Source organism: Notechis scutatus, chromosome 1 (assembly GCF_049901735.1).
Source record: "Notechis scutatus isolate UNSWTSFEM ecotype Mainland chromosome 1, rNotScu1.2, whole genome shotgun sequence".
NCBI classification, from domain to species: domain Eukaryota; kingdom Metazoa; phylum Chordata; class Lepidosauria; order Squamata; family Elapidae; genus Notechis; species Notechis scutatus.
Genome location: NC_142009.1, coordinates 82,925,599 through 82,951,745, shown reverse-complemented (window position 1 = coordinate 82,951,745; position 26,147 = coordinate 82,925,599). Strand labels below are relative to the sequence as shown.

The window sequence follows — 26,147 nt, the reverse complement described above, 5'->3', positions numbered from 1 at the left end:
GATGGGTTGATGGGCTATTCATTATTATGATTGATCACATAGTCAGATGTTTAGACTGGATTTGGACCTGTGATAGGTAGGTGTTGTTTGATGATGTTAAATCATCACAGGATATAAGCTGTTCCAAGTAAAACTGCCTTTGGCAATTGACTGAGGTGATTTTGTTAATGCCAATTCAAGTGGTGCTCAGAAGTTTTGGGACTGCACCTAAGACACCTATCACTATTGGTACTATCTTTGCTTTCTTTTACCGCTATCATTCTACTTCTATTTACAGGTCTTAGTATTTTGTGACTTTCTTCAGTTCTTTCCCTTCTGTTCTGCTCTTTTCAAGTATTTCTACATCCACTACTCAAACTTTTTGTAAAATCTTTTTTATCGACAGTTGTTAAGTCTGGCAGTTTCTTGTCTGTTTGAACTCCTAAAATCCCAGAGCACTTTAACTTCTCCATTTTTTATCCCTTTGTCTACTTTATGGTCCCACTAGTTTTTGTTTACAAGCAAATGGTATTTCTTGGAAATAATGTATCATTGTTGCTATTTTGTCATGCTGTGGTTTGTAGTCCGTCTGTGAGATCTTCTTGCAATTAGATATAGTCCACTGTTTCTTTAGTTTCTTTGCAGAAGTGATATTGATTATCTATTGCTGTCTTCTTAATTTTGGTTTTTGTATGCATTAGTCCTTAAGACTAATAAATACATTTTTATTTGAATGTTACTTTGTTTGAGTATTGCTTATTTGAAATATTTTGTCCTATGCTGCAAAAGGCTATGGACCCTCACTCAAAACCATCTTCTCTTTGTTCCATTTTGAAATGCCTCCATAAACTTTATTATATGCAACAGGAGGTTTGCACCTTTCCCCCCCAACATTGCAACTATTGTGGCCAGTGACTAGTCACAGACCTGAAACAACAAAAGAGTACTACAGGTAGTCCTCGACTTAGAAACTGGTCAATTAACGGCTGTTTGCTGTTAGTCGTCATGATGGCTATGGATGAGTGCTTTTTACAGCTCTTCCAGGTATTGTAAAATGTCCTCTTGCTCTTCCCCTGGTCACATGACTGCAGTTCATTTTAACATATTTTGCAACTCTTTTGGAAATCATCTGATTAAGGATATCATCTGATAACATAAAGCAATTGAAATCATCATTTTAACAGGTTGAACTTATGCAAATACACCAAGTTATGAGAGTATGATGCAAGTTGTTACAGAAAGATCAAAGGGCTAGAATCTCAGGTTCTTCCGTATCACAAGGGTTTGCTGTGTGAAAGTGTATTGTTATACCTTCCCTCCAGTGTGGAAGCCTTCAAGTTGACCTGCAGTGTGTTGGACAGATAATGCTAAATAAGTAATGTGCTGGTATGAAGAATTTTCTGTTTCTATCCGGTCAATACCTAGATCTCCCTGGAGAGCTATGTTTAATACTGCTGCAAATTAAAAATCTACCTTTTAACAGGCCCAGGGCTAACAGAGGTTGACATAAGAATCTGTACTGATATAATCACTCCAGGTTTTGGTTTTCCAAGGTTGAGGAAAAGTGATCAGTAAGGGTCATGATTTCCAACTATCACGGATGTTGAAGCTGAGAACACTGTAAGTGCATTGCTGTATTTGAAACATAGAAACATACCTAAAGGATATTTCTCATATTCCTTCAGTTCCTGTGCAATAAAATAAAAATAAAAACCTCTTTACCAGACTTGCTTGTAAATAGCAACACTTTCTGTAGAGATTGTCATTTCTTTATCTGCTGCCTAGATGTACAAAAGACGATTGTAACATTCAGTAATGTGATGGTTTAGATTATGAAATAAGAGATTAATGTTGCAAGGAATGGTCCAGTAGAACATTGGCAAATTAAGTTGTAGGAGTATGCCTTGATGTCCAAAGTAATTTTATAGTTCTAAGCCTGAGTTTTGACACAGAATTTAACTCAATTGTGAAAACATTTTTGGAATATAATTCTATGTATGGTCTCCTGCCACAGATAAATGTGGGTTTCTTGCAAAGGTGGTATTCAGCAGGTTCTGACCAGTTCTGGAGAACCGGTTGCGGAAATTTTGAATAGTTCGGAAAACCAGGAAATACCACCTCTGACTGGAGATTTTACAGTATCCTTCCCCTGCTACGCCCACCAAGCCATGTCCACAGAACTGGAAGCAAAAAAATTTGAATCCCACCACTGGTTTCTTGTAACGTACAATGTCACTTTGTGATAGATATTTATGTGTTATATGTTAAGTTTTAACAGAGATTTAAGGTTTTTAAAATGAGGATATTTTAAAAGGATAAAAATACTGATTTTTTAAAAACTTTATGATAGGTATTCATTGTGAATTTTTCTTTTTGCCTTGTCTTTTTTCTTTCTCCTCCATGCTGCATTGAGAGCCCAGGATGGGTTGACTCCTTCCTATGACGTCATTTAGCTGAGTCTGTACTAAGATATAAAAGCCAGCCCCCGGGAGAGAGCCCAGCTTTTGACTCAGCTCCTTTCAGTCAGTAGCTGTGTCTCTGAAAGCGTTCTGTTAAATAGCACTCACCAGCGATCTTCAGTACTTTTTCCTTGCTTCAAGCAACTCCCAGGGATCTGGGCAGATGCTCTTCCAGGAGAGCAGGGCTCTCTCTCCTGCAACGTTGGGAGCAGCGTTACCAGAGCTCTGTGCAGGCAACATCTCTAGACCTCCCCCATGCCTGCAGTTTTGAGCGATCATAAAAACAATCGGCAAACCGATAAGAGTGCAAGCCAGCTGATCATGTGACTGGTGGCTCCGTTTTTCCCTTGCTGACTTCGCTCAGGGCTCTGTATAGCCTAAGGAGCGATTCTTCGATCTTGGAGCCCGTTTCCTGTAGTCAGCGGCCATCTTGGATTCAAGCCTTCCACCATGAGTTGAGCAGCCATTTTTTAAGCCTGGGGGCCATTTATACCCTAAGGGGCTTAATATAAAAATTTCTAAACCACTTCTTTCCAACACAGGAGCCTTTATTCTACAAATGGAGCACGATAAGGCTCAGGCAGAGCTTTCCCCCCCAGTGGAACAGTCTTTTAAGCCCAATAAGAGAAAAAGACATAGGCAACGCACCCAATCAGTCCAGAGGGAGGTGGCTGCTAAAATCAAAGCTAAGACTCTAGCCCCTAAGAAGGCAACTCAGGCTGAGTTGAGGGCAGAAAAGCAGAGATATGCAGCCCAAGAGAGGCAGTTCAACAGAACTATTCAACAGAAGGGAGTGCAACAGCATATTTCAGGTGATATTCATGGGCCACAGCCAAGCCCTCCCAGAGGAGGAGAAGTTATCTATGAGCCTTTCCATCCTCCATCCTGGTCTCCTGAGGCTCTTGCTGTACAGTCAGATCCTCAGGATTTAAGCAGATCTGGGCCTTATTTCCAACAGGCTTCTGTGCCCTATGCTCCTCCCCCTCCCTCCAGGCCTCGAACCTCTCCTCAATCTAGGCCTGAAGCTACCTTCACTCCCATAGCAGTGGGCCTTCGGCCTTCTTCCTCTACCTTTGAGCATAGACCAGGGGATATCCAAGATGTTGTCTCATTGGCCATTAGGCAGGGATTGGCTGAAGGCTTCAAGCAAATTCTTCGACCTCTGGAAAGGGTTCAGGCCCTACTCCCTTCTCAATCTATAAGTTCCTTGCCTCATCACCCTGATTTACACAGGCCCCAGGGCCTCAGGGTCCATTCTTCTCTACCAGAATGGGAGGAGGTTGATGAGGAAGGAAGGGCGTCACCATCTGAACACAGTTACTCCTCTCGTTCAGAGTGTGAAGAGGGCGAGATTTTTGACCAAAATCTTTCAGAGGAAGAGGATTCTCACCCAGAGCAGACATCCTCTGCATTGGTCTTCAAACCTACTCTCTTCCGGCCATTACTCAGCAAGGCCTTGGTCACTGCCAAGCTGTCGCCAGAGGAAGTGACTCCTGAGCCACAAGGAAACTCCTCTAGCCAAGGGGACTCACTCTTCTCCAAGCCTGTAGTCCATGCAGAGGTTTTGCCTTCTCCCATTTTGTTCCTGGACATGGTCAAGGAACAGTGCACTTCCCCTTCGGCAGTTCCTCACCCATCTTCTCTGGATAAGTGTTTCTACAATGTTAGCGCAGCTCTGGACAATGCCCTGGCAGTGCCTTCTGTTGACATTCCGGTTCTGGCCTTGTTCTCATCTTCTGGCACTCCCACGGAGCCAGAAGATATCCTGAAACCAGATGATAAACGTTCCTAACAGACCCTCAAGCGCAATCACCAGGCCACTGCATGGGCTGTTTGGGCTTCAACGGCAGCATCCTTTTTCACAAGGGCATCCATACGGTGGCTGCGCCAACTCCAGAATAGATTGCCTGCTTCTGACCTTCAGCCTCACCAAGACCTTAATAAGATTATCACAGTGGCGGAATTCACTACGGATGCCACTCTCAATTCCGCCAAATTTGCATCCAAGGCCATGGCATCTTCAGTAGCAGCAAAAAGACTTTTATGGCTCCAAAATTGGCAGACAGAGTCACGCCGAAAATGGAAGCTGGCTTCAGTTCCATTCGCAGGCGATAAACTTTTTGATGATGCTCTGGAACCTTATCTCATCGAAACCAGAGATAAACATAAAATTCTCTCTTCCTCTGGAAAGAAAGATGACTATCGCCCTGCTCCTTATCGCTCTCCTGCCTTTCGAGCAGAGACTTCATCTTGTTTGCCCCTCTCTCAGAGGCCATTCTCCCAACGCCAAGACCAACGTGCGGAAGCATCTGGCAGGCAACAACCTTCTATTGGTAAACGGCCCTTTCGGGGGAGAGGGGGTCGTTCCTTCCATCGCTCTCCACCCATTGGAGGTTGCCTAGCCTTCTTTGCCTCCAAATGGGAGGAGTCAACGACAGATGCCTGGGTGCTCAGTACTATTAGGTCATGGTTACAATTGGACTTCCTAACGCCACCCCCAGAAAAAAATTTGATCTGTCCTGTCTCTCAGGACATTTCAAGGCAAGCCCTCATGAATCAGGCTATTCAGTACCTTCTTGAAATCAGGCTATTCAACCTGTTCCCCCGTCTCAATGGGGACGTGGGCTTTAATCTCGCCTTTTCATCGTTCCCAAAGCCTCGGGGGTGGCAAACCATCCTTGATCTAAAATTTCTCAACCAATTCGTAAAATAAAGGCGATTTAAAATGCAGACTCTGCATTCTATTTTAGAGAGCGTTCAGGAGGGCGACCTCCTCTTTTCCATTCATCTCATGGAGGCTTACCTCCACATCCCAATTTGGCCTCATCATTGCCAGTTTCTCCGTTTCTGTTATCAGAATACCTATTACCAGTATCGGGGACTTGCCTTCGGCCTCTCATCGGCTCCAAGGGTCTTCACAAAGGTTCTGGCAGCATTGATGGCATCTCTGCATTCTGTTCCAGTGAGGATCCAATGCTACTTGGCCGACATTTTGATTCTGTCCTCTTCCATCCATGGGGCCCATCGGGATCTGCAAATTACCCTGTCATATCTCCAGAGGCACGGATTTTCCATTAACACCAAAAAGAGCCAGTTCCTGTATGTTATCTCAGTGCTGCGCTATGCTCTCATAATTGTTTCCTACAAGCTGCTAATCTTGTATTGCACTATCCCCCGGTTGGAGGATAGTACAGCAAATTCTTCAGAACAGAAGTAATGGTAAGAGCTTTGCTTTAACACACTGTACTGTGGAACAGGGCAAGAATTCCCTTACGTGTGAAGTCACACATTTAAATACTAAAAGGCAAATCACTACTTTTATTGTCATGTTGTGGAAATGAAAAAATAAAGTATCCCCCCAGAGTTAATAAAAGCTGGTTGTTGAAAAGATTTTGGACAAATGAAGAAATTAAACTCTCAAAAGAGAGTTTATTTTATTTATTTATTTGATTTGTCAATCGCTTACAAGATGATAGGTATAAGTATAAACATAGTTATGAATACATGAAATGGATACATATAAGAAAAATAAAAAGAAAGAATAGGACAGGGATGGTAGGCACGCTGGTGCACTTATGCATACCCCCTACAGACCTCTTAGGAAAGGGGTGAGGTCAATCGTAGACAGTTTCAGGTTAAAGTTTTTGGGGTTTGGGGAAGTTCATACAAGAGGTTATAGTACAGAAATCCAAGTAGTTTTTTGTTTGAATGGGAGTGTGTGCTATTAGTCTCGTGTTAGTCTCATCCATTACCAGTATAATCATTCCTACTTGATGTTCGAGGATACATAGCAGTATAGGAGGGAGGATTTTCAGTGAGGAAGTGTTTAGATTTTATTTATTTTAGTGCTGTATACTTCAGGAGCCATGCATTTCTGCACTGCCAAATAATGCAATCTTGGAAGAAAAAACAAGTGAGATTAATGGGATGGGGAGGTAATTTAATTTGTTGAAGCATTAGTTATATAAGGAAGAACCATGTGTGCACCTCAGTGATGGCACAGACTATTAAATGGCTGTTAATGAGAAGCAGGCAACACTTATTACAGTACTTGTTGCTGTAGTAAAATTGGTATTTTATTCATCCACATTATAATGAGTTGTTAGAAAAGCTGAATTTCCCCCTAGTCAAAGCTATGTTGGCCAGAAGCATATGGTCTATTAGTATGTTCCTGGTAAAGAAGGAAGTTGAAAACAGATTGGAGAAGCACTGAAAGATATGGTGGAATTGATATAAAGGTACAAGAAATCTAAAGTGCATTATTGAAAGGAGCTTAATCGGAAAAAAGTCAGTTTGCTTCAGCTAGGCTTCTTAAATAGCTTTACTAATAAATAGACACTGGGAAAAATATTTATGGAAGAGATTATTATTGTTTCATTTGTAATAATAATAGGCACGATACAATAGTATCATTTTATTTATTTATTTATTTGATTTGATTTGATTTGTCAATCGCTTACAAGATAATAGGTATAAGTATATACATAGTTATGAATACTGAAATGGGTACATATAAGAAAAATAAAAGAAACAATAGGACAGGGATGGTAGGCACGTTGGTGCGCTTATGCACGCCCCCTACAGACCTCCTAGGAAAGGGGTGAGGTCAATAGTAGACAGTCTAAGGTTAAAGTTTTGGGGGTTTGGGGAAGAAACTACAGAGGATTCCAGACATTGACCACTCTGTTGCTGAAGTCGTATTCCCTGCAATCAAGTTTGGTGCAGTTAACCTTGAGTTTGTATCTATTGTGTGCTCTTGTGTTGTTATGGTTGAAGCTGAAGTATTCATTGACAGGTAGGACATTGCAGTGTATGATTTTATATACCATACTTAGATTAGACCGAAGACGGCGTAATTCAAGGTTTTCTAGGTCTAGAATTTCAAGTCTGGTGGCATAAGGTATTCTGCAATGAGTAGAGGAGTGGAGAACTCTTCTTGTGAAATATTTCTGGACTTTTTCAACTGTGCTAATATCAGATACATAATGTGGGTTCCAGACTGATGAGCTGTATTCAAGTATTGGTCTAGCAAATGTTTTGTATGCTCTAGTTAGTAGTGTGATATTACCAGAGAAAAAGCTACGTAGGATTAGGTTAACAACTCTTAATGCCTTTTTGGCTATGTAGTTGCAGTGGGCTCTAGCACTTAGGTCATTTGAGATGAGTACTCCAAGATCCTTGACAGAGCTTGGATCATCAACAAGATCTTGACTATTCAGCTTGTATTTTATTTTCTGATTATTATTATTTTTTGCCAATATGTAAGACAGAGCATTTATTTGTTGAGATTTGAAGTTGCCATTTGTTTGACCATTCTGATACATAGTCAAGATCTTTTTGAAGGGTAGCAGTATTGTCTGTGGTATTGAACAGCTTTACATCATCAGCGAAAAGAACACAGTTGCTCTTAATATGATCACAGAGGTCATTTATGTAGAGTATGAAGAGAGTTGGAACACTGCCTTGGGGGACACCACTATTGACAGGTACAGAATTTGATAGGACACTGCCAATTTTGACCATTTGTTGTCTGTTTGACAGGAATGCTTCTATCCAGTTATGGAGTTGTCCAGAGATACCATAAGATTTTAGTTTTAGGAGTAGTTTGTCGTGTACCACTGAATCAAAGGCTTTACAGAAGTCTATGTAGATTGCGTCTATTGCTTTGCCCTGATGGAGTTGTGTAGTCCATATGTTTTTGCAGTATAAGAGTTGCAGATTACAGGATCATGCCCATTATAGAATAGAATATAATTATTTATTGGCCAAGTGTGATTGGACACACAAGGAATTTGTCTATGGTACATATGCTCTCAGTGTACATAAAAAGAAAAGATACATTTGTCAAGAATCATAAGGTACAACACTTAATGATAGTCATAGGGTACAAATAAGCAATAAAATCATATTAGGAAACAGTCAGTATAGATCGTAAGGATACAAGCAACACATTTACAGTCATACAGTCATAAGTGGGGCGAGATGGGTGATAGGATAGTTCAGGGGTCGCCAACCTTTTGGACCTCAGGGACCACTAAACTCATAATTTTAAATACCAGGGACCACTAATCAGTTCTGTGGGCATGGCCTAATTTTTGGGTGTGGTTTGGGCATGTGACTGGCTGGGCATGGCTTGTATGTAAATATTATAAATATTTATATAAATATTGAATTTTTTATTTTAAAAAGAGCAGTTTTTACCCAAAATCAGGCAAAGCAGGCAGGCAGATTGAGTTGCTCACAGAATCATTCAGTGATCTATCAGCTACCTGAGTCACATAAAATTTACTTGCCGTGAGTCTGCACTGAATAATAGAACCTTCAGTCCCAAGGGAGGTTCGGCTGTGCTTAAAAGCAGAGCCGAAGATCTAAAGACTAGCTAGAAAGCAAGAAATCCAATCATTTCCTGCTTCCTAGCTAATCTAAATCTCCCAGCACAGCAGAACAGATGATGGTCAGAAAAAGGAAAAATAGCAATTTAGCAGGCAAGTTTGTTGGGTAAGGAGTGAGTGGGTGGGGAGGGTTCCTGCGGGCCATGTGGGTGGTGCAGCCTTGTGTTTCTGCGCAGCCTGGATAAATTGCTTTGGGGGGCTGCTCTGGGGGTGAGATTTCTCTGTGGCCCACCAAAATTTTCTCGTGGCCCACCTGTTAACAACTCTTAATGCCTTTTTGGCTATGTAGTTACAGTGGGCTCTAGCACGTAGATCATTAGAGATGAGCATTCCAAGGTCCTTTACAGAGCTTGGATCATCAACAAGATCTTGACTATTCAGCTTGTATTTTATTTTCTGATTATTATTTTTTGCCAATATGTAAGACAGAGCATTTATTTGTTGAGATTTTGATAGGACCATTTTGACCATTTGTTGTCTGTTTGACAGGAATGCTTCTATCCAGTTATGCAGGTGTCCAGAGATACCATAATATTTTAGTTTTAGGAGTAGTTTGTCATGTACCACTGAATCAAAGGCTTTACAGAAGTGTATGTAGATTGCGTCTATTGCTTTGCCCTGATGGAGTTGTGTAGTCCATATGTTTTTTCAGTGTAAGAGTTGCAGATTACATGATAGATTACATGATTGTGCAGGATTTGCTTAATTAGACAACCATTGTAAATTGATGTAATCATGTGACATCGTGCTTGATGACTGCATTGCTTAGCAGCGGAGTTATCAATCCCAATTGCCATTGTTAAACAAGGACTACCTGTTCCAGCATTCTGGACACAAATCAGTGGGTTGAGCAAGATCTTGAGCAACCTGGCCAGTAGGTTAAAATCTGCTACACTGGCATCTGCTGATCTCAATCCAAGCTCCCTGCAATGGAACAAAAATAAATGTGTAATAATCTTGCTTTTCAAAATTATTTGTCTGTATTTTTCTGCAAGTTGCTAAGTAATGCTTTAGTATGCAATCATCCAATTTCTAAATCTTGTGAAAACGTGTAGCATGCCGAGGTATGCCTAGTTACAGAACCAGTTTGTTGTGGAGAAAGTAGGAGGAAGAGGGAGCTTAGGTATCTTTACTGCCTTGAACTGATCAAAAATAAAAGCAGTTTAAAAATCAAATAAACAAATACACCTATATTTAATTATGGAAAAGTGAGATAAATTCTTTTTTGATATACTAACAATTTAATCAAGTATTTAATAGTTGCAATAGGTTTTAAGGGTTTAATACTATCAGTGGATGGCAATTTTGTTCACAGAGTTAATTTTTGGATTCAATGCTTGAAAAGTATTTTAATGTCAAGGTAAGGGAATAGGGAATATGAATATTCACATATCCACTGCCAAAAACTACCTAAGAAGTGGAGAGATGCTTCAGGCAAGATGCATGAACTTGTTGAAGTAATTTGCTGTTTGATATTGAAAATAAAAGAGAACAAATTTGAATTTGGATATGTTAGCCCTGATACAATTTTGCATATTACTTTTCACAAAACCTACTCCATTTTACAAAAAACCCTAGACCACTTTCACTGTAAAAGAGGTGGAGAAACGCTTCTTTCAAGTTCTTTTATGTCATTACTAGATCATTATTTGATCTTTGTGCTTTCTGTACCACACACACATGAGGTCATCATTCATAGTATTCTATTCCGGAACTTCCATAGGATAAAGTCCCATTTCCAATTTACCATGCATGTCAAAAGACATTCTTTGGCGCTTACATCAATTTATTTTCAACTGTCATAGCTATACCAGCAGAAGAAATCCTCATTGAGAAAAATTATTATCAGATTGCTGGATTTCATTTTTTTCCTCTTCTCCATTTCTTTTATCTCCATGATTACCATCATCACGATGGTCTGGACTATTGGCAGATGTAGCACCATCAACAAGTTTTGTCTGGAGGGCATCTTAAGAGCTTGAAAATATTTTCCTTAAATGCATTCAGTGCAGCAGCAAATTCCACATCCCCAGACAGAAGCTCGCTACATTGTAGTATTTACGGAAAGGCCAGTTAGTCTACTTTGTCACTATAGATTTGTACTATAGCTTTAAACAAGGCCTCTGATTGCTTCAGTGCTATTGAGGAAATCTGGGCTCAGTATGTTAAATAATGTTGATTTTGTGGTTGGGAAACAGCCCTTGAAACCTGCAAATACAGCGAAGCTCCTTCTATTCAGTTGAAGGACTGGCAACTTGTTGATTTTATTGACTAAATATTATGACTTTTCTTATAATACTGTATTACCTGATTATAAAATTATGAAGTGTAAACTTTGAATATGTCCCAGTTGGTCAGTGGTGGGATTCAAGTTTCTTCCACCTTTCACTTTCTTAAATTTCATTACCAACAAATTTTTACTACTGGTTCTGTGGCCGTGGCTTGGTGGGCATGGAAGGGGAAGAATACTGTAAAATCTCCAGTCAGAGGTGGTATTTGCCAGTTTTCTGAACTACTCAACATTTTTGCTACTGGTTCTCCAGAACTGGTCAGAACCTGCTGAATACCACCTCCGCAGTTGGTCTATGTCAGTCCTAAAATGTAGTGCCCAGAACTGGATGCAATATTCTTGGTGCATTGTGTCCAGTGTAAAAATAGAGGTGAATATATTTTCTTGGTGCTAGATTTCGGTCAGATTGCACTTCCTTTTTTGCAGTTTCAACATTGTTCGGTTCTCATGTTCCATTTTCAATCCACCAAGACGTTTTTTTTACTTGTACTGCTGCTCCTTGTGCTTGTTGCATCTTCTTTTTGCCATGTCCTATTTGCCTTTTTCTTTTCTAAAAAAGGAATTTTCTCCCTTCCTTAATTCAGCTGCCTGCTGCTTCCTACCCACTGTCAAAATCTTGAATCTTGATACTGTATTCTAAAGTATTATTATTACCTTTAGCTTTGTGTTATCTGTAGATAATGATATTTTACAGCCTTCAAGTAATTTATAGCTACATGGAATAGTACAGTCCTCTAAGTTACACTGTTTAATACTTTCTTCCCACTTGACTTGGAGTCATTGATGTACAATAACTTTGAATCCATCTAATTCTAGAACAGATCATGACACATTTCATATCTTTTCTACTAGAATATCAAACTTTCTTGCATGATTTTCAGAACTCAAGTTATCTGCCACATTTCTATGATTGACTAAACTAGTACACTATTAAAAAGAGTGATCAGTTTAATTTGACTTAATTTGTTATTAATAAGCCCATCCTGACTGAAGAGTGATGCAGTATTTTCTTAGTGCGGTTAAACTGACAGTTTAATAATTTGTTTCAAATTTTGTCTGTTATTGACATCAAGCAGTCTATAGTTACCTGCATCTTCACGCTCTTTTGAAATTAAGAACAATATCTGACTTTCTCCAATCCTTTCACAAGTGTAAATGTTCTCTATGATTTTTCAAAGAAGGAAGAAGGTTCACAGTTCCCTGAGATGACCTTCAGGGTATCTAGATATAATTATCTGGTCCCACCAACTTCAGCTTGTTCATATTAGCCATATTATCCCTAAATCTCTCTTTACTTAGTTTCTGCTTTGGTCCTTTTTAACACAGTTTTCATTTTTTGTTGCTTGTGGCTTTCAGTTTAGTCTTTCTTTCTACAGTTTATAGCTTCTGTGTATATTTTTGGGGTGATTATTCCCATCTTCGATTTTTATACAGATCCTTTTCATTCTTAACTAGTAAAACACCAGTCAAAATGTGTATCTATAAATATGTGCTATCCTTCCCCCTTGCAGATGGAAGGACTTGAAAATGTATATCATTTAATTGATTTTTCAAAAATCTCGACTCTCAAATATGTCCTTTGATCTAAGGATACTATGGGGTCCCACATAATAGTTCTCTAAAACTTACTGAAATGGTTTTTTTAAAAAAACACTAGTATGCACATACACCTATGTTCCATTTTTTTCCTCTTATATCTTGAAACATGGGCTGATTCATGCAGCAGAAACTTTAGGTGAAAAATTGAAAGGTGTAAATAAAGCCATTCTGATAACTTCTCTGATAAATACTACTGACTAGCAAGCTATGAATATTCTTTAGAAATCTTTTTGCTGTTCTTGAGCATAAGTTCAGTGAGCAAGCATAATTGATAATGGTTTCTTTGGATGTTTCAGATAACGTGAAAAGAAATTATTCAATAAAACCAGCTTGGTAGAATTTTTGGGGGTATGTTTCCCTTAATAGAATATTTCTAGAATAGAGTTTAGCAAATCGAATTATTCCTCTGAATTTAAAATTAACTCTTTCCCTTGGGAGAGACTTCTTACCATGGCATTTGGTATTGTGTTTATGATCTTTAGGAGTCAAACACATAGATTTTTGTCCTCAATTCCTAACTGTATTGGCTTTTCCCCCCCAACAGATCCCATCTCAGTATGGTCCACAAGGTATAACTGGTTACTGCCAACAGCCATATTACAACCAGCAACCACAACCTCAGCACCTGCCTCCTCAGACCCAGTACCTCTCCCAGGCCCAACAAAGGTACCAGACGCAGCAGGTAAGCCCAGTTCAAGACTAGAACAGTGGTGATGAATCCTATATAAAAAAGAGGATTGATGAAATAAATCTTAACCAAGACTTCCTTTTCCCATTGTACTACGCAGCTATTTTCATTTTAATTTATATCACATAATTTGCCCTGGTTTTTGGATCAGAGTGATACTTCTGACTTCCCTATATTTATCGAAAGTTATCACTAATACCTGCCTGCCTTCTTGATACACGGTGTCCAATGATATGAATTTAATACTGTGTATTCTATTAGATTCATGCATAGTATCAAATTTATATCATTTGAAACCGCTAAAACGACTGAAATATGTTCAGGGATTTCTAAGGGTTTTTTCTTTTTACATTTTTTAAAAAAACAAAACATACATGTGGGCTCCACTGAGATATTTTGCTCTTTTTAGTGGAATAAATTTGCTGGTAAACCAAGCTCCATTATGGTTCTAGAAATAATTGAAGCACCAGGATGACAGAAAAATGAATGAAATAGAGTGCATCTAACATGAATTTATATTTGATTTCTAAGAGTACTGAACAGCTGAAGACCAGGTATAGACAATGGCTTCTCCTGCGGTGTATCTCTGTCTATTTGTTTTATTTCTTTATATATTTATTACTCTTTCATAAATACATTTGAGTAAACTGTCAAACTATCTACTCCGACTGACAGTATATTTCTAATGTGGAAGAATTTGTCCACAATTCCTTTTACCTGAAATTATCAAAACTTTCTGTTCCATTATAGTGAATGGTGTTATTACATGTTGTTTGTCTTACAGAAGTTAAGAATTACACACATGCTTTTTACAAGTTTTGTAATATATATGAAAGGGAGAGTGCCCACTGCATTGAAAATTATGGCACAGTACAAGATTATAATTGAGAAGGCAATGTGAGATATCCATATTTTCATGGAATTATAGTGCAATACCCAAATACGTAAAGGAAAATATTCAGGTTCTCAATTAATTTAGGGATTATGATATAGAATTTATTATTAGCTGCTAGATATTTAAATGTTTATATTTTTTATTTTTTTAAAAAAATGTTCATTTCTCAGAATCACTTGGTGAGATAGCCAGTCATACAAATGGAATGAATAAATGAATAAATGAATAAAATGAAGCTGTCTGTTATAAAATACTAATGTTCAGTAAATTTATAGCGCTATATAGTAGGGCTGTATGGTGCATCAGATGTTTTGAAGCATATCTAACTAAGAATGTTGCATCTTTTTAAAGTAGCAGTTTATCTTCCCAGACCGCAGTGCAGTATGCAATCCCAGAAAAATACACAATTGCTTTAAGAGTTGCAGAATGGTCCTACTTTTATACCTCTATGCACTCCAGATGACTTTTTAGAAGTGGATCCTAATTTAGAAGTGGACCCTAATGTATAATGAGGTATAATTAGAGCCAGAAGGAAGTGTGACTTTGGAATTCACACTTTGGAACATAAATTCCTCCCCAAGCATACAGTACAAAACAACACTTTTATTTTTATTGATTAAAATGAAAACTTGATCATGTCTCCAAGTAATTTTCAAACAATAAATATATATTTTTAAAATAGGTTTTCTTTATTCTGAAAAGTGAAGAATAAAATACCAGTTTGAACTGAAGTATATTATGCTGAAATTTCATGCAAAATGACTTAATATTTTTAGCAGCCTTCTTTCGGCAGTTCTGTATATGGTTCACTACTGTTCTTGAATATATTTTTGCTTACCCTAAAGGGAATGCACATGCTGAACTGTGAGTTCATAATGAAAAACATAAAACTTGACAAATGTTTTCAGGTCAAATCTAGAATAGCAAGATTATTATTTAAAGAAATAATAGTTTGAGGGTCATACTGAGTTTAGTTATTTGTAGAGAATTGATTAAATGTTCATGATCGAGTGTCCACAAGTTTATTATATTCCAGAACATAAAAAGTTTTTGTGTTTTTTTCAAACAACAACAAAATTTTCAGTCAGCTCCCAAATCTTAAATTAGGTCACAATGTGCAGTGTATTGGGCATATTATGCAATTTAAAGCCATTTGTAAAATTTCTAACTGATTGTACCATCTCTTTCTATTTGTTTATAAGTTTTCAGCTATAAACTATAAGAAAATGTGATTTATATTGGGTGCTCTGTTGTAATGTACTTGTTTTTAGGACTTGGAACTGCTCACGAAATCCATTGTGACTACAGTTTTCTTGTTAAATAGTTCAAATCCCATGCAAAATAAATACTTCTATCTAGTATATTGCATATCTGTAACATAATAAAACATAAGGGATCTGTTTACCTCATTTGGATTAGTACATGCATTTATGGAGAGAACTGGGAAGTAACAGAATCTTCCACAGAGAAGCAGCAATTTTTCTGTAATTCCTCATTTTTTTATCCTTTTGTCAGAAGTACTTCCCATGCTTTCTCCTCCGTGCTGCATCAAGAGCCCAGGATGGGTTGACTCCTTCCTATGACGTCATTTAGCTGAGTCTGTACTAAGATATAAAAGCCAGCCCCCAGGAGAGACCCCAGCTTTTGACTCAGCTCCTTTCAGTCAGTAGCTGTGTTTCTGAAAGCGTTCTGTTAGATAGCACTCACCAGCAATCTTCAGTACCTTTTTTCCTCACTTCAAGCAGCTCCCAGGGCAGCTGCTCTTCCAGGAGAGCAGGGCTCTCTCTCCTGCAACGTTGGGAGCAGGCGTTACCAGAGCTCTGTGCAGGCAATGTCTGTAGACCTCCCCCACGCCTGCGGTTTGGAGCGATCGTAAAAACGATTGGCAAACTGATAAGAGCACAAGCCAGCTGATCGTGTGGCTGGTTGCTGCGTTTTTCCCTTGCTGACTTCGCTCGGGGCTCTGTATAGCCTAAGGAGCGATTCTTCGATCTTGGAGCCTGTTTCCTGCAGTCAGCGCCATCTTGGATTCAAGCCTTCCACCATGAGGTAAGCGGCCATTTTGTAAGCCCGGGGGCCATTTATACCCTAAGGGGGTTAATATAAAAATTTCTAAACCGCTTCTTTCCAACACAAGAGCCTTTATTCTACAAATGGAGCAAGATAAGGCTCAGGCAGAGCTTCCCCCCCCCCCCAGTGGAACAGTCTCTTAAGCCCAATAAGAGAAAAAGACATAGGCAATGCACCCAATCAGTCCAGAGGGAGGTGGCTGCTAAAATCAAAGCTAAGGCTCTAGCCCCTAAGAAGGCAACTCAGGCTGAATTGAGGGCAAAGAAGCTCAGACATGCAGCTCTAGAGAGGCAATTCAACAGAATTATTCAACAGAAGGGAGTGCAACTACAGCATGTTTCAGGTGATACTCGTGGGCCCCAACCAAGCCCTCCCAGGGGAGGAGAAGTTATCTATGAGCCTTTCCATCCTCCATCCTGTTCTCCTGAGGCTCTTGCTGTACAATCAGATCCTCAGGATCTAAGCAGATCTGGGCCTTATTTCCAACAGGCTTCTGGGCCCCATGCTCCTCCCCCTCCCTCCAGGCCTCAAACCTCTCCTCAATCTAGGCCTGAAGCCACCTTCACTCCCAGAGCAGTGGGCCTTCGGCCTTCTTCCTTTACCTTTGAGCATAGACCAGGGGATATCCAAGATGTTGTCTCATTGGCTATTAGGCAGGGATTGGCTGAAGACTTCAAGCAAATTCTTCGACCTCTGGAAAGGGTTCAGGCCCTACTCCCTTCTCAATCTATAAGTTCCTTGCCTCATCACCCTGATTTACCCAGGCCCCAGGACCTCAGGGTCCATTCTTCTCTACCAGAATGGGAGGAGGTTGATGAGGAAGGAAGGGCTTCACCATCCAAACACAGTTACTCCTCTCGTTCAGAGTGTGAAGAGGGCGAGATTTTTGACCAAAATCTTTCAGAGGAAGAGGATTCTCGCCCAGAGCAGACATCCTCTGCATTGGTCTTCAAACCTACTCTCTTCCGGCCATTACTCAGCAAGGCCTTGGTCACTGCCAAGCTGTCGCCAGAGTAAGTGGCTCCTGAGCCACAAGGAAATCCCTCTAGCCAAGGGGATTTGCTCTTCTCCAAGCCTGTAGTGCATGCAGACGTTTTACCTTCTCCCATTTTGTTCCTGGACATGGTCAAGGAACAGTGCACTTCTCCTTCGGCAGTTCATCACCCATCTTCTCTGGATAAGCATTTCTACAATGTCAGTGCAGCTCTGGACAATGCCCTGGCAGTGCCTTCTGTTGACATTCAGAAGATATCCTGAAACCGGATGATAAATGGTTCGAACAGACCCTCAAGCGCAATCACCAGGCCTCTGCATGGGCTGTTTGGGCTTCAACGGCAGCATCCTTTTTCACGAGGGCATCCATACGGTGGCTGCGCCAACTCCAGAATAGGTTGCCTGCTTCTGACCTTCGGCCTCACCAAGACCTTAATAAGATTATCACAGCGGCGGAATTCACTGTGGATGCCACTCTCAATTCCACCAAATTTGCATCCAAGGCCATGGCATCTTCTGTAGCAGCAAGAAGACTTTTATGGCTCTGAAATTGGCAGGCGGAGTCATGCTGAAAATGGAAGCGGGCTTCAGTTCCATTCGCAGGCGATAAGCTTTTTGGCGATGCTCTGGAACCTTATCTCATTGAAACCAGAGATAAACATAAAATTCTCTCTTCCTCTGGGAAGAAAGACGACTATCGCCCTGCTCCTTATAGCCCTGCTGCCTTTCGAGCGGAGACCTCATCTCGCTTCCCCCGCTCTCACTGGCCGTACTCCCAACATGTGGAAGCATCTGGCAGGCAACAACCTTCTACTGGTAAACGGCCCTTTCGGGGGGGATCATTGCTTCCGTCGCTCTAAGTAATCCCTCATTCTCCCTACCCATCGGATGTTGCCTAGCCTTCTTTGCCTCCAAATGGGAGGAGTCAACGACAGATGCCTGGGTGCTCGGCACTATTAGGTCAGGGTTACAATTGGACTTCCTAACGCCACTCTCCCTAAATTTTTTTTGATCTGTCCTGTCTCTCGGGACATTTCCAGGCAAGCCCTCATGAATCAGGCCATTCAGCACCTTCTTGAAATCAGGGATATTCAACCTGTTGCCCCTCTCAATGGGGACGTGGGTTTTACTCTCACCTTTTCATCGTTCACAAAGCCTCAGGGGGGTGGCAAGCCGTCCTTGATCTAAAATTTCTCGACCACTTTGTAAAATACAGGCGATTTAAAATGCAGACTCTGCATTCTATTTTAGAGAGTGTTCGGGAGGGCGACCTCCTCTCTTCCATTGATCTCATGGAGGCTTACCTCCACATCCCAATTTGGCCTCATCATCGCCAGTTTCTCCATTTCTGTTTTCAGAATACCCATTACCAGTATCGAGCACTTCCCTTCGGACTTTCATCGGGTCCAAGGGTCTTCACAAAGGTTCTGGCAGCATTGATGGCATCTCTGTTCCAGTGAGGATCCAATGCTACTTGGATGACATTTTGATTCTGTCCTCTTCCATCCATGCGGGCCATCGGGATCTGCTAATTACCCTGACATGTCTCCAGAGCCACGGATTTTCTATCGACACCAAAAAGAGCCAGCTCTCTCCCAAAACCAAATTGCAACACTTGGGAGCAGTCATCGATACCACGTCGTGCCAGGTTTTCCTGTCCCCAGCTCGTGGAAAGAGCCTTGCAGAGATCATCAGCCAGATCCAGCAACATCAAATTGTCCCCCTGTCGCTGCTCTCCAAACTTCTGGGGAAGATGGTCTCCTGTATTGGCATCGTCCCGTGGGCTTGGCTCCACTCCCGACCCCTCCAATGGTTTCTGCTTCCCTATCAATGAGCAGGAACCAGCCACTCATCCATCAAGGTCCCACTCCCGCCACACATCTGGAGATCTCTCAATTGGTGGCATTCCCCATCAATCTGGAGGGGACTCCTGTTCAGGGACCCAGACAGGCTAGTGATAACCAGCGATGCCAGCCTCCTGGGTTGGGGTTCCCATATGCAGGAACAGATAGCTCAGGGCGTTTGGTCCAGGTCAGAGCAGACCCTTCCCATAAATTGGCTAGAGCTCAGAGCCATTTTTCTGACTCTCAAGCATTTCAGGCAATCAGTGACCGGCTCTCATGTTCTAGTCCTTACAGACAACATGGCCACAAAGGCTGATGTCAACCAGCAAGGGGGTATGAGGTCCAAAGTCCTCATGAGAAAGGCTCTACAGTTGGGGTTATGGGTAAAGAAATACCTGTTGTTGATCTTGACGGACCACATCTCTGGGGTCGACAACTCCCAGGCAGGCTGGCTTAGCAGGAGCCTAGTCAACCAGGCAGAATGGTCCATTCCTCCGTCTCTATTCAGAGACCTTTCCCTCAGATTCGGAACACCGGAGGAGGATCTCTTCTCCACTCCTCAAAATGCCCAAGTCACCAGATTCTTCACCAGGTTTCCTTGCCAGGGAGCGGAGGGGACCAATGCACTTTGATGCAGATGGCCCAAGGGTCTCCTCTACGCCGTTCCCCCACTTCCCATCATTCCAGCAGTAATTCGGAAAATGTTGGAGGAACATGCGGAGCTCCTCCTCCTGGCACCCTATTGGCCAAGGAGGCCGTGGTTTGCGGATCTGGTCAACCTATCAGTGGAGGATCCCAGCCCATCTAATCTCCCTTCACCAGGGGGCCCTGGTTCAAGCTGACCGTGTGGCACTTGAGCGGCAGCGGCTAGAGGAGGCTGATCTTCCAGAAAGGGTCATCCTCACTATCCCGGCGTCTCACAAACCTTCTACAAGGCGCATCTATGATGCCACCTGGAAGGCTTTTTCCCAATGGTGCCTCAGGGACCATTCTCCTGCTTCAATGGTGCCTCAGGGACTTTTTCCTGCTTCAGCCCAGTTGGCAGAAGTTCTTAGCTTTCTTCAGCATGGGCTGGAGAAAGGTTTGGCCCCCAACACCTTACGCAGGCAGGTTGTGGCCCTCTCCTCGGTCCTTTCATGGGGTTCGCTTCCTTCCTTATCCCATCAGACTTCAGTCAGGAGGTTTTTGAAAGGGGCTTCCAACCTGCACCTACCAGTGGTTCACAGATATCCTTCCTGGGACCTTCATTTGGTCCTTAATGCCCTTACAAAGCCCCCCTTTGAACCCCTTGGAACAGTGTCTCTCCGTTTCCTGACTCTGAAGGTAGTGTTCCTTGTTTCCATCACTTCTGCCAGGAGGGTTTCCAAACTTGCTGTGCTTTCCATCAGACAGGACCTTTGTTCCTTTCATGATGATAGGGTTGTTCTTCGTCTGGACCCCTCATTTATTCCGAAGGTTAACACCTGGTTTCACAGGTCCCAGGACATTGTTTTGCCTGACTTCTGTCCTCTCCTGTACCATGACTTAGAGCGGCAGTGGCACACACTACACGTAAGAAGGGCTCTTAGAATATACATTAAGCGCCCTTCCTCCTTCAGGAAGTTGGAAGCTTTGTTTCCTTTTTCCCTTCTCACTTGGGGCACAAGGCCTCTTCTCCTACTATTAGCAGATGGGTCAGGTCTTGCATTGAGCAGGCCTACAAAGCTGCGGCTCTTCCGGTTCGCCGAGGTCTGACGGCGCACTCTACCAGGAGCGCGGCCACTTCTGCTGCCTGGGCGACCCAAGCATCCTTGGAGGAGATTTGTCGTGCGGCGACGTGGACATCCCTGTCTCCTTTCATCAGACAGTACCATCTGGATGCCTTTGCCTTGGCGACTGAAGCCTTCAACAAGTGGTTCCACAGTCGGTGTGATGAGCCGGACGAGGACCCGCCCGTGGACATGCAAGCTTTGATATGTCCCATCCTGTGCTCTCGATGCAGCATGGAGGAGAATGGGCGTTGGTAGAAGTTACCGTGAATGCCCTTTCAATCTATACTGTGAGAGAGCCCAGCCCCTCCCTTGAGTCGTCCGGAGAGGTTAAGACATATTTCTGTATTTATTTTGGGCTTTCAGAGACACCTTTCAGTCTGTCAAGTATCTTCGCCAAAGCTGGGGACTCTCCCGGGGGTTGGCTTTTATATCTTAGTACAGACTCAGCTAAATGACATCATAGGAAGGAGTCAACCCATCCTGGGCTCTCTCGCAGCATAGATAGAAAGGGCGTTCATGGTAACTTCCACCAACGCCCATTCTCAAGAGACCCTTCAGCTCTCTAAGCAATATTTTCAGGTGGCTCAACAATGAATGAAGAATTGGGGAAAATTAACTAGTTTCCATTACATATTGTGCAAACATCTGATATTCTTCAATAGAGTTGGATCCAGTTTCAGGCTGTGTTTACAAATGATGGATTTCAAGACATCAAGTTGAGGTCAAATGCTCTTTTTAGGGAAGAATGTCACTGACTACAAATTTGAATCCAGTGGGTAAATGGCCTATGGAGATTCTCAATCATCCAAGTCATGGTTGTTCCAAAGGTGCTTTTCCATAAAGCAACTAAATGTTTCACATGTCATCCAAGAAAGTCCAGTTGCCTTTTGAAAAAGCACCTTTGGGAGATCCAAAGAGTACATTAGAAATTTCAAGTAAAACCTGTTAACTGTATGAAAGCTGATTTGCTTAAACTTATAAAAATCCTTCTTTCAATTGAACATATATCATCTTACCACTAAAAAAGTGAAAGCCTGCATTGCTGAATATTTGAAACATTTTCACTAGCAAACAGAAAAAGATAATGCTATATATGAAAGTAAATGTTAGGACAACCTGATCCTTTTCCTATCCTCCCTTTCGCCCTCTTCCTCCTTTTTCTTTTAAGAAATCTGGATTTTTTTTAAAAAAAATGTCTTGGAACATGATTTGTCATTCCTAGAGTTATTAAAGACAATTTTCACCTTGTAAAATCCCCAATTGCTTTTGTTCTTCTCAACATGTGATTGGTTTTGAAAGTAGAGTCATAATACAAAGAGAATAAAGAGCCAACTCTGTAGAACCAGCAAAGAGAAGTATTTCTGATATCAGAAATTGTAGCATAGGTTTGGGGTTGAAGTTTGTTTTTCTACCCTCTATTTTAAATTATTTGACAAAGATGGGTCCTATCAGGAAAATGGTATTTGTAGCGTGAATAATGGAACAAAGAGACCAAGGAACAGAATGAAGCACTTCAAAATTCTATTTTGGCTGTTTCTGTAATTTGAACTGATAAATATACATTGAATTATGTTCAGTCTTTCATATTATTTTCATGGATATTTCTATATTGTTAGAACTGGGCAGTTTGAAGTGCCAACTTCATGAAGGCAGTATGAATTGTTTTGTTAGTTTGCAACAAAGTAATATTTAACTGATTCTTAGTAAATATTTGGAAAAGTTTTTGTCTTAATGGCACTGCTGAGTTCAATAATTTATTTGGGAATATTTATTGGATTCTCAGTTAAATATTCTCCTTTGCTTCAGTAGATCATATGCAATATTGTTAGGGAAACAAATTTATGAATTAGAACTATTTATACCTAAAATGATATAATTTTTTTCTTTTGTAACATTTTTCATTTCATTTTTAAATACTTTCTGTTTTGTTTTGTTTTGTTTTGTTATTTGACATTCTATGTATTTTTACTTTTAGGTTTGGATTTTTTCTGTTTATCATTATTTTAAAAGCAATAAAAGAATAAATTAAAAACTAGTTTCAAAGGTATGGTACAAGCATAGTTTGAAAGCTTTAGATTTAAAAAACAAGGAAGATATCTTCATTTTTAAAAGGTAAACACTTGTTAAGTTGCAAGAATCAAATATCTATGCTTTGTTTTATATAGAAATAATTCCTTATTACTGTTTACTTTTTTTTAAAGTCAACTATCTCTATTTCTCATTATTTAAATCAAAGAAGTTTAATTAAAATAGCTCTTTATTCTATATGCTTGCGAATATTGACTTCACAAAATATGTGTTAAATCTCTGAAGTGATAGAATTATATTTTCTTTGTAAGATTTTTGCTGCAAGAGCATAGACAGTGCCATTTATAGTTCAGTAGCATTAATAGCATAACATTCAGATATTGGTTCATAATAATAGAGCCTGTTAATTAGTTTAATAAAGTATTGCAATGAGATAGTTTTGTTCTAAAGAATATTTGTCAGATAACAATATTGTCAATGAAGCCTTATGTGGAAATTATAGCTCTAACTAAAAGTGTTTAATAACAAGACATAATTAGTTTTCTTTATTTCTATTTATTTACTGAATCTTTAAGTTGGTTGAATTTTAAATGGTGTACAAAGCACTTCATTATCATAATCAATGAAAAGAATAGAAAATATACACTACAACAAATCTAGGTGTTTATTTAAATGCTTGTTTGATTTCCAGTTAAATAACATAGGTTGACCACTGCCCTCTAAAAGGAAATTGAGACAAGACATATTTTGAGACAATTCTTTCAGAATGAATGGTCTTTTCCTAGCTGTTCTAATCCTGCCAAAATTAATTATATTCTCCTCAGAAAACAAGCATTTAAAACTACATTGGAGATAGGTTTAATATTTTTTATAATGAAAAGTAAGATATAACAACTACTACCAAAATGATGACAATTCTGATTAATATTCATATTCAAAAAGCAAGAACTTTTGTAAAATGTTGGTGGGAACCTTTATGGTTTATGAAATACTTTGATTTCTAGTGGGTAATGAGGATAAATGACATTTCAAGTTAACTTGAGCAGAAATAATTGGATGCATACATTTGTTTCATTAGATAAGGCAGTGATAGCTAACCTTTTTGTCCTCGCGTGCTAAAAGTATGTGCGCATGTGTGCCTGCACCCATAATGCACTGCACGTGCGATCCCTCGCCCCCTGCGCATAGCACACGCGATCTCCATGCGTGTGCCATGCACGTCTGTGCATGCTTGCATGACCCCCCCACACGTCTCTGCATGCATGTGCGCCCTCCCATGTGCCATGTGCCTCTGCGCATGTGCGCGTAACCCCCAATGTGCACTGCTCATCTCTGTGCATGTGTGTGTGTGTCTCTCTCTCTCTCGCCCTGCCTCATGTAAATGCACGGCAGATACCCAACAATCAACTGGCTAGCGGGAGGCACGCATGCATGAGCAGTGCACCTGATCTGGGGTAACGGCTCGTGTGCCAACAGAAATGGCTCTGCGTGCCACTTCCGGCACGTGAGCCATAAGTTCACCATCACGGAAATAAGGGAACATACCTGAATTGTTACTCAGTTGTAAATAGAAGTCAGATTCATCTTATGCCTGAAATATTTCACAGAATTTAGAAAGAGGTCAGATTATTTGGGGAAGTGGGTGATCCTAAATTATGTTATTCACAGATGTGACCTAGAAACAACTGACATATTCCATCAGGAGAAAAGAAAACAGCAAAATTATCTTCAACTTCCACCGCAATACCTGGCAATCACTGCCTTTGCATCCACAGAAAGGAGAAGCATAAATCATTGAGAAAAATCTTTTCTTTTCTATGAATTCTTTATATCTATAAGAAATCTGGAAAAGGTATTCTCAACAGAAGTGACACATATCTTGTCACATTTTATTATTTAACGAAATAGTTAAAATCAGATATTAAAAGCTACTTTACTTGAAAGAAACACATGCACAAAATTCATTTTTATGAAATAACTTACCTAGTTTGTTTCCCCCCCCCCCGTGTATATATACTGTATATGTGTATGTACGTGTCTATGTAGCACTCTCTCTTCATTTCAGACAAAATTTTAATTTGATTGAAATAATTTGCTGAAAAATGAGCTAAAAGCTGCTGAAATGGGGAATTAAAAGTATATTTTTGCCTATTTAAAGAGAAACACGAAGAAGAGACTCATGTTTACTTTGTGCATCTATTTTTTGTGAATCAGTAGTTTATCATAATTTTTCTCATTCTTGCATCCAGTTTTGGTCATCATGATATTAAAAAATGTTGAGACTTTAGATAGTGTGCAGAGAAGAGCAACAAAAATATTTAGGGGACTGGAAGCTAAAACATGAAAAATGGTTACAGGAATTGGGTATGTCTACTTAAATGAAAAGAAGCACTAGAAGTGACATGATAACAGTCTCCCAATATCTAAGGCAGAATTGTTAAACTGGCAGTTCATGAGCTGGATGTGTCACATGCAGGCCACACTCACCTGAGCTCTGCAAATGGGAAACTGTCATGAAACGTCACGTCATGGCAATGTGATGCGGCAAGTTTGACATATGTGATCTAAGGAGTCCCTGCATATTTTCCTCCACTAGTCTTTGCTGACTAGAAGGAGTGGTGCTCATCTCCTTTGACTGAGCACTCTCTGAAGACACTTCCATGGTCATGTGGCCAGCATGGTGTCACAGAACGTTGTTGCCTTCCCACTGAAGTGGTACCTATTTATCTACTTGCATTTGCATGCCTTTGAATTGCTAGATTGGCAGGACCTGGATGAGGACAGGAGCTGAATAAGGCTGATATATTATATTGAAGAAATTACCAAAAATCTTTCAGGCCGTGAGATAGGATGGTTGTGAAATTATTTAATTACATTTGGATTATACCTGGGTATAGTATTCTTCTAGTCAACTATGGTTTCTTTATATATTGTTTTTCTTCAGGAGGTGAGGTGAGAATGGGAGCTCACCCCATCATATGGCACTCAGGTCTTGAACCTCAGGTGGCTTTCCAGCCAACAAGCCCAGTGTCTTAACCACTGAGCCATCGCTGCTGGAAAGTAGGCAGCCCAGGTTTGAAACCTGATGACACACAACGAGCGGAGCTCCCATCTTTGCCCCAGTTCCTGAAGAAAAACAATATACTGGTGTATTAAAAA

The 26,147-nt window shown here is 40.5% G+C and overlaps 1 protein-coding gene across 18 annotated transcripts in view; it reads left to right on the top strand.

Moving 5' to 3' along the window:
- Positions 1 to 26,147, top strand: part of ARID1B (AT-rich interaction domain 1B) — a 426,965-nt gene that overhangs the window by 98,337 nt on the left and 302,481 nt on the right. For 17 of the 18 annotated variants that reach the window (XM_087969777.1, XM_087969760.1, XM_087969738.1 and 14 more), the window contains exon 3: positions 13,264 to 13,401. The exons of the other annotated variant lie outside the window; for it this stretch is intronic. In XM_087969777.1, the coding sequence (XP_087825903.1) occupies positions 13,264 to 13,401 (138 nt within the window). The remainder of the gene's footprint in view (positions 1 to 13,263; positions 13,402 to 26,147) is intronic. 18 annotated transcript variants of the gene reach the window in all.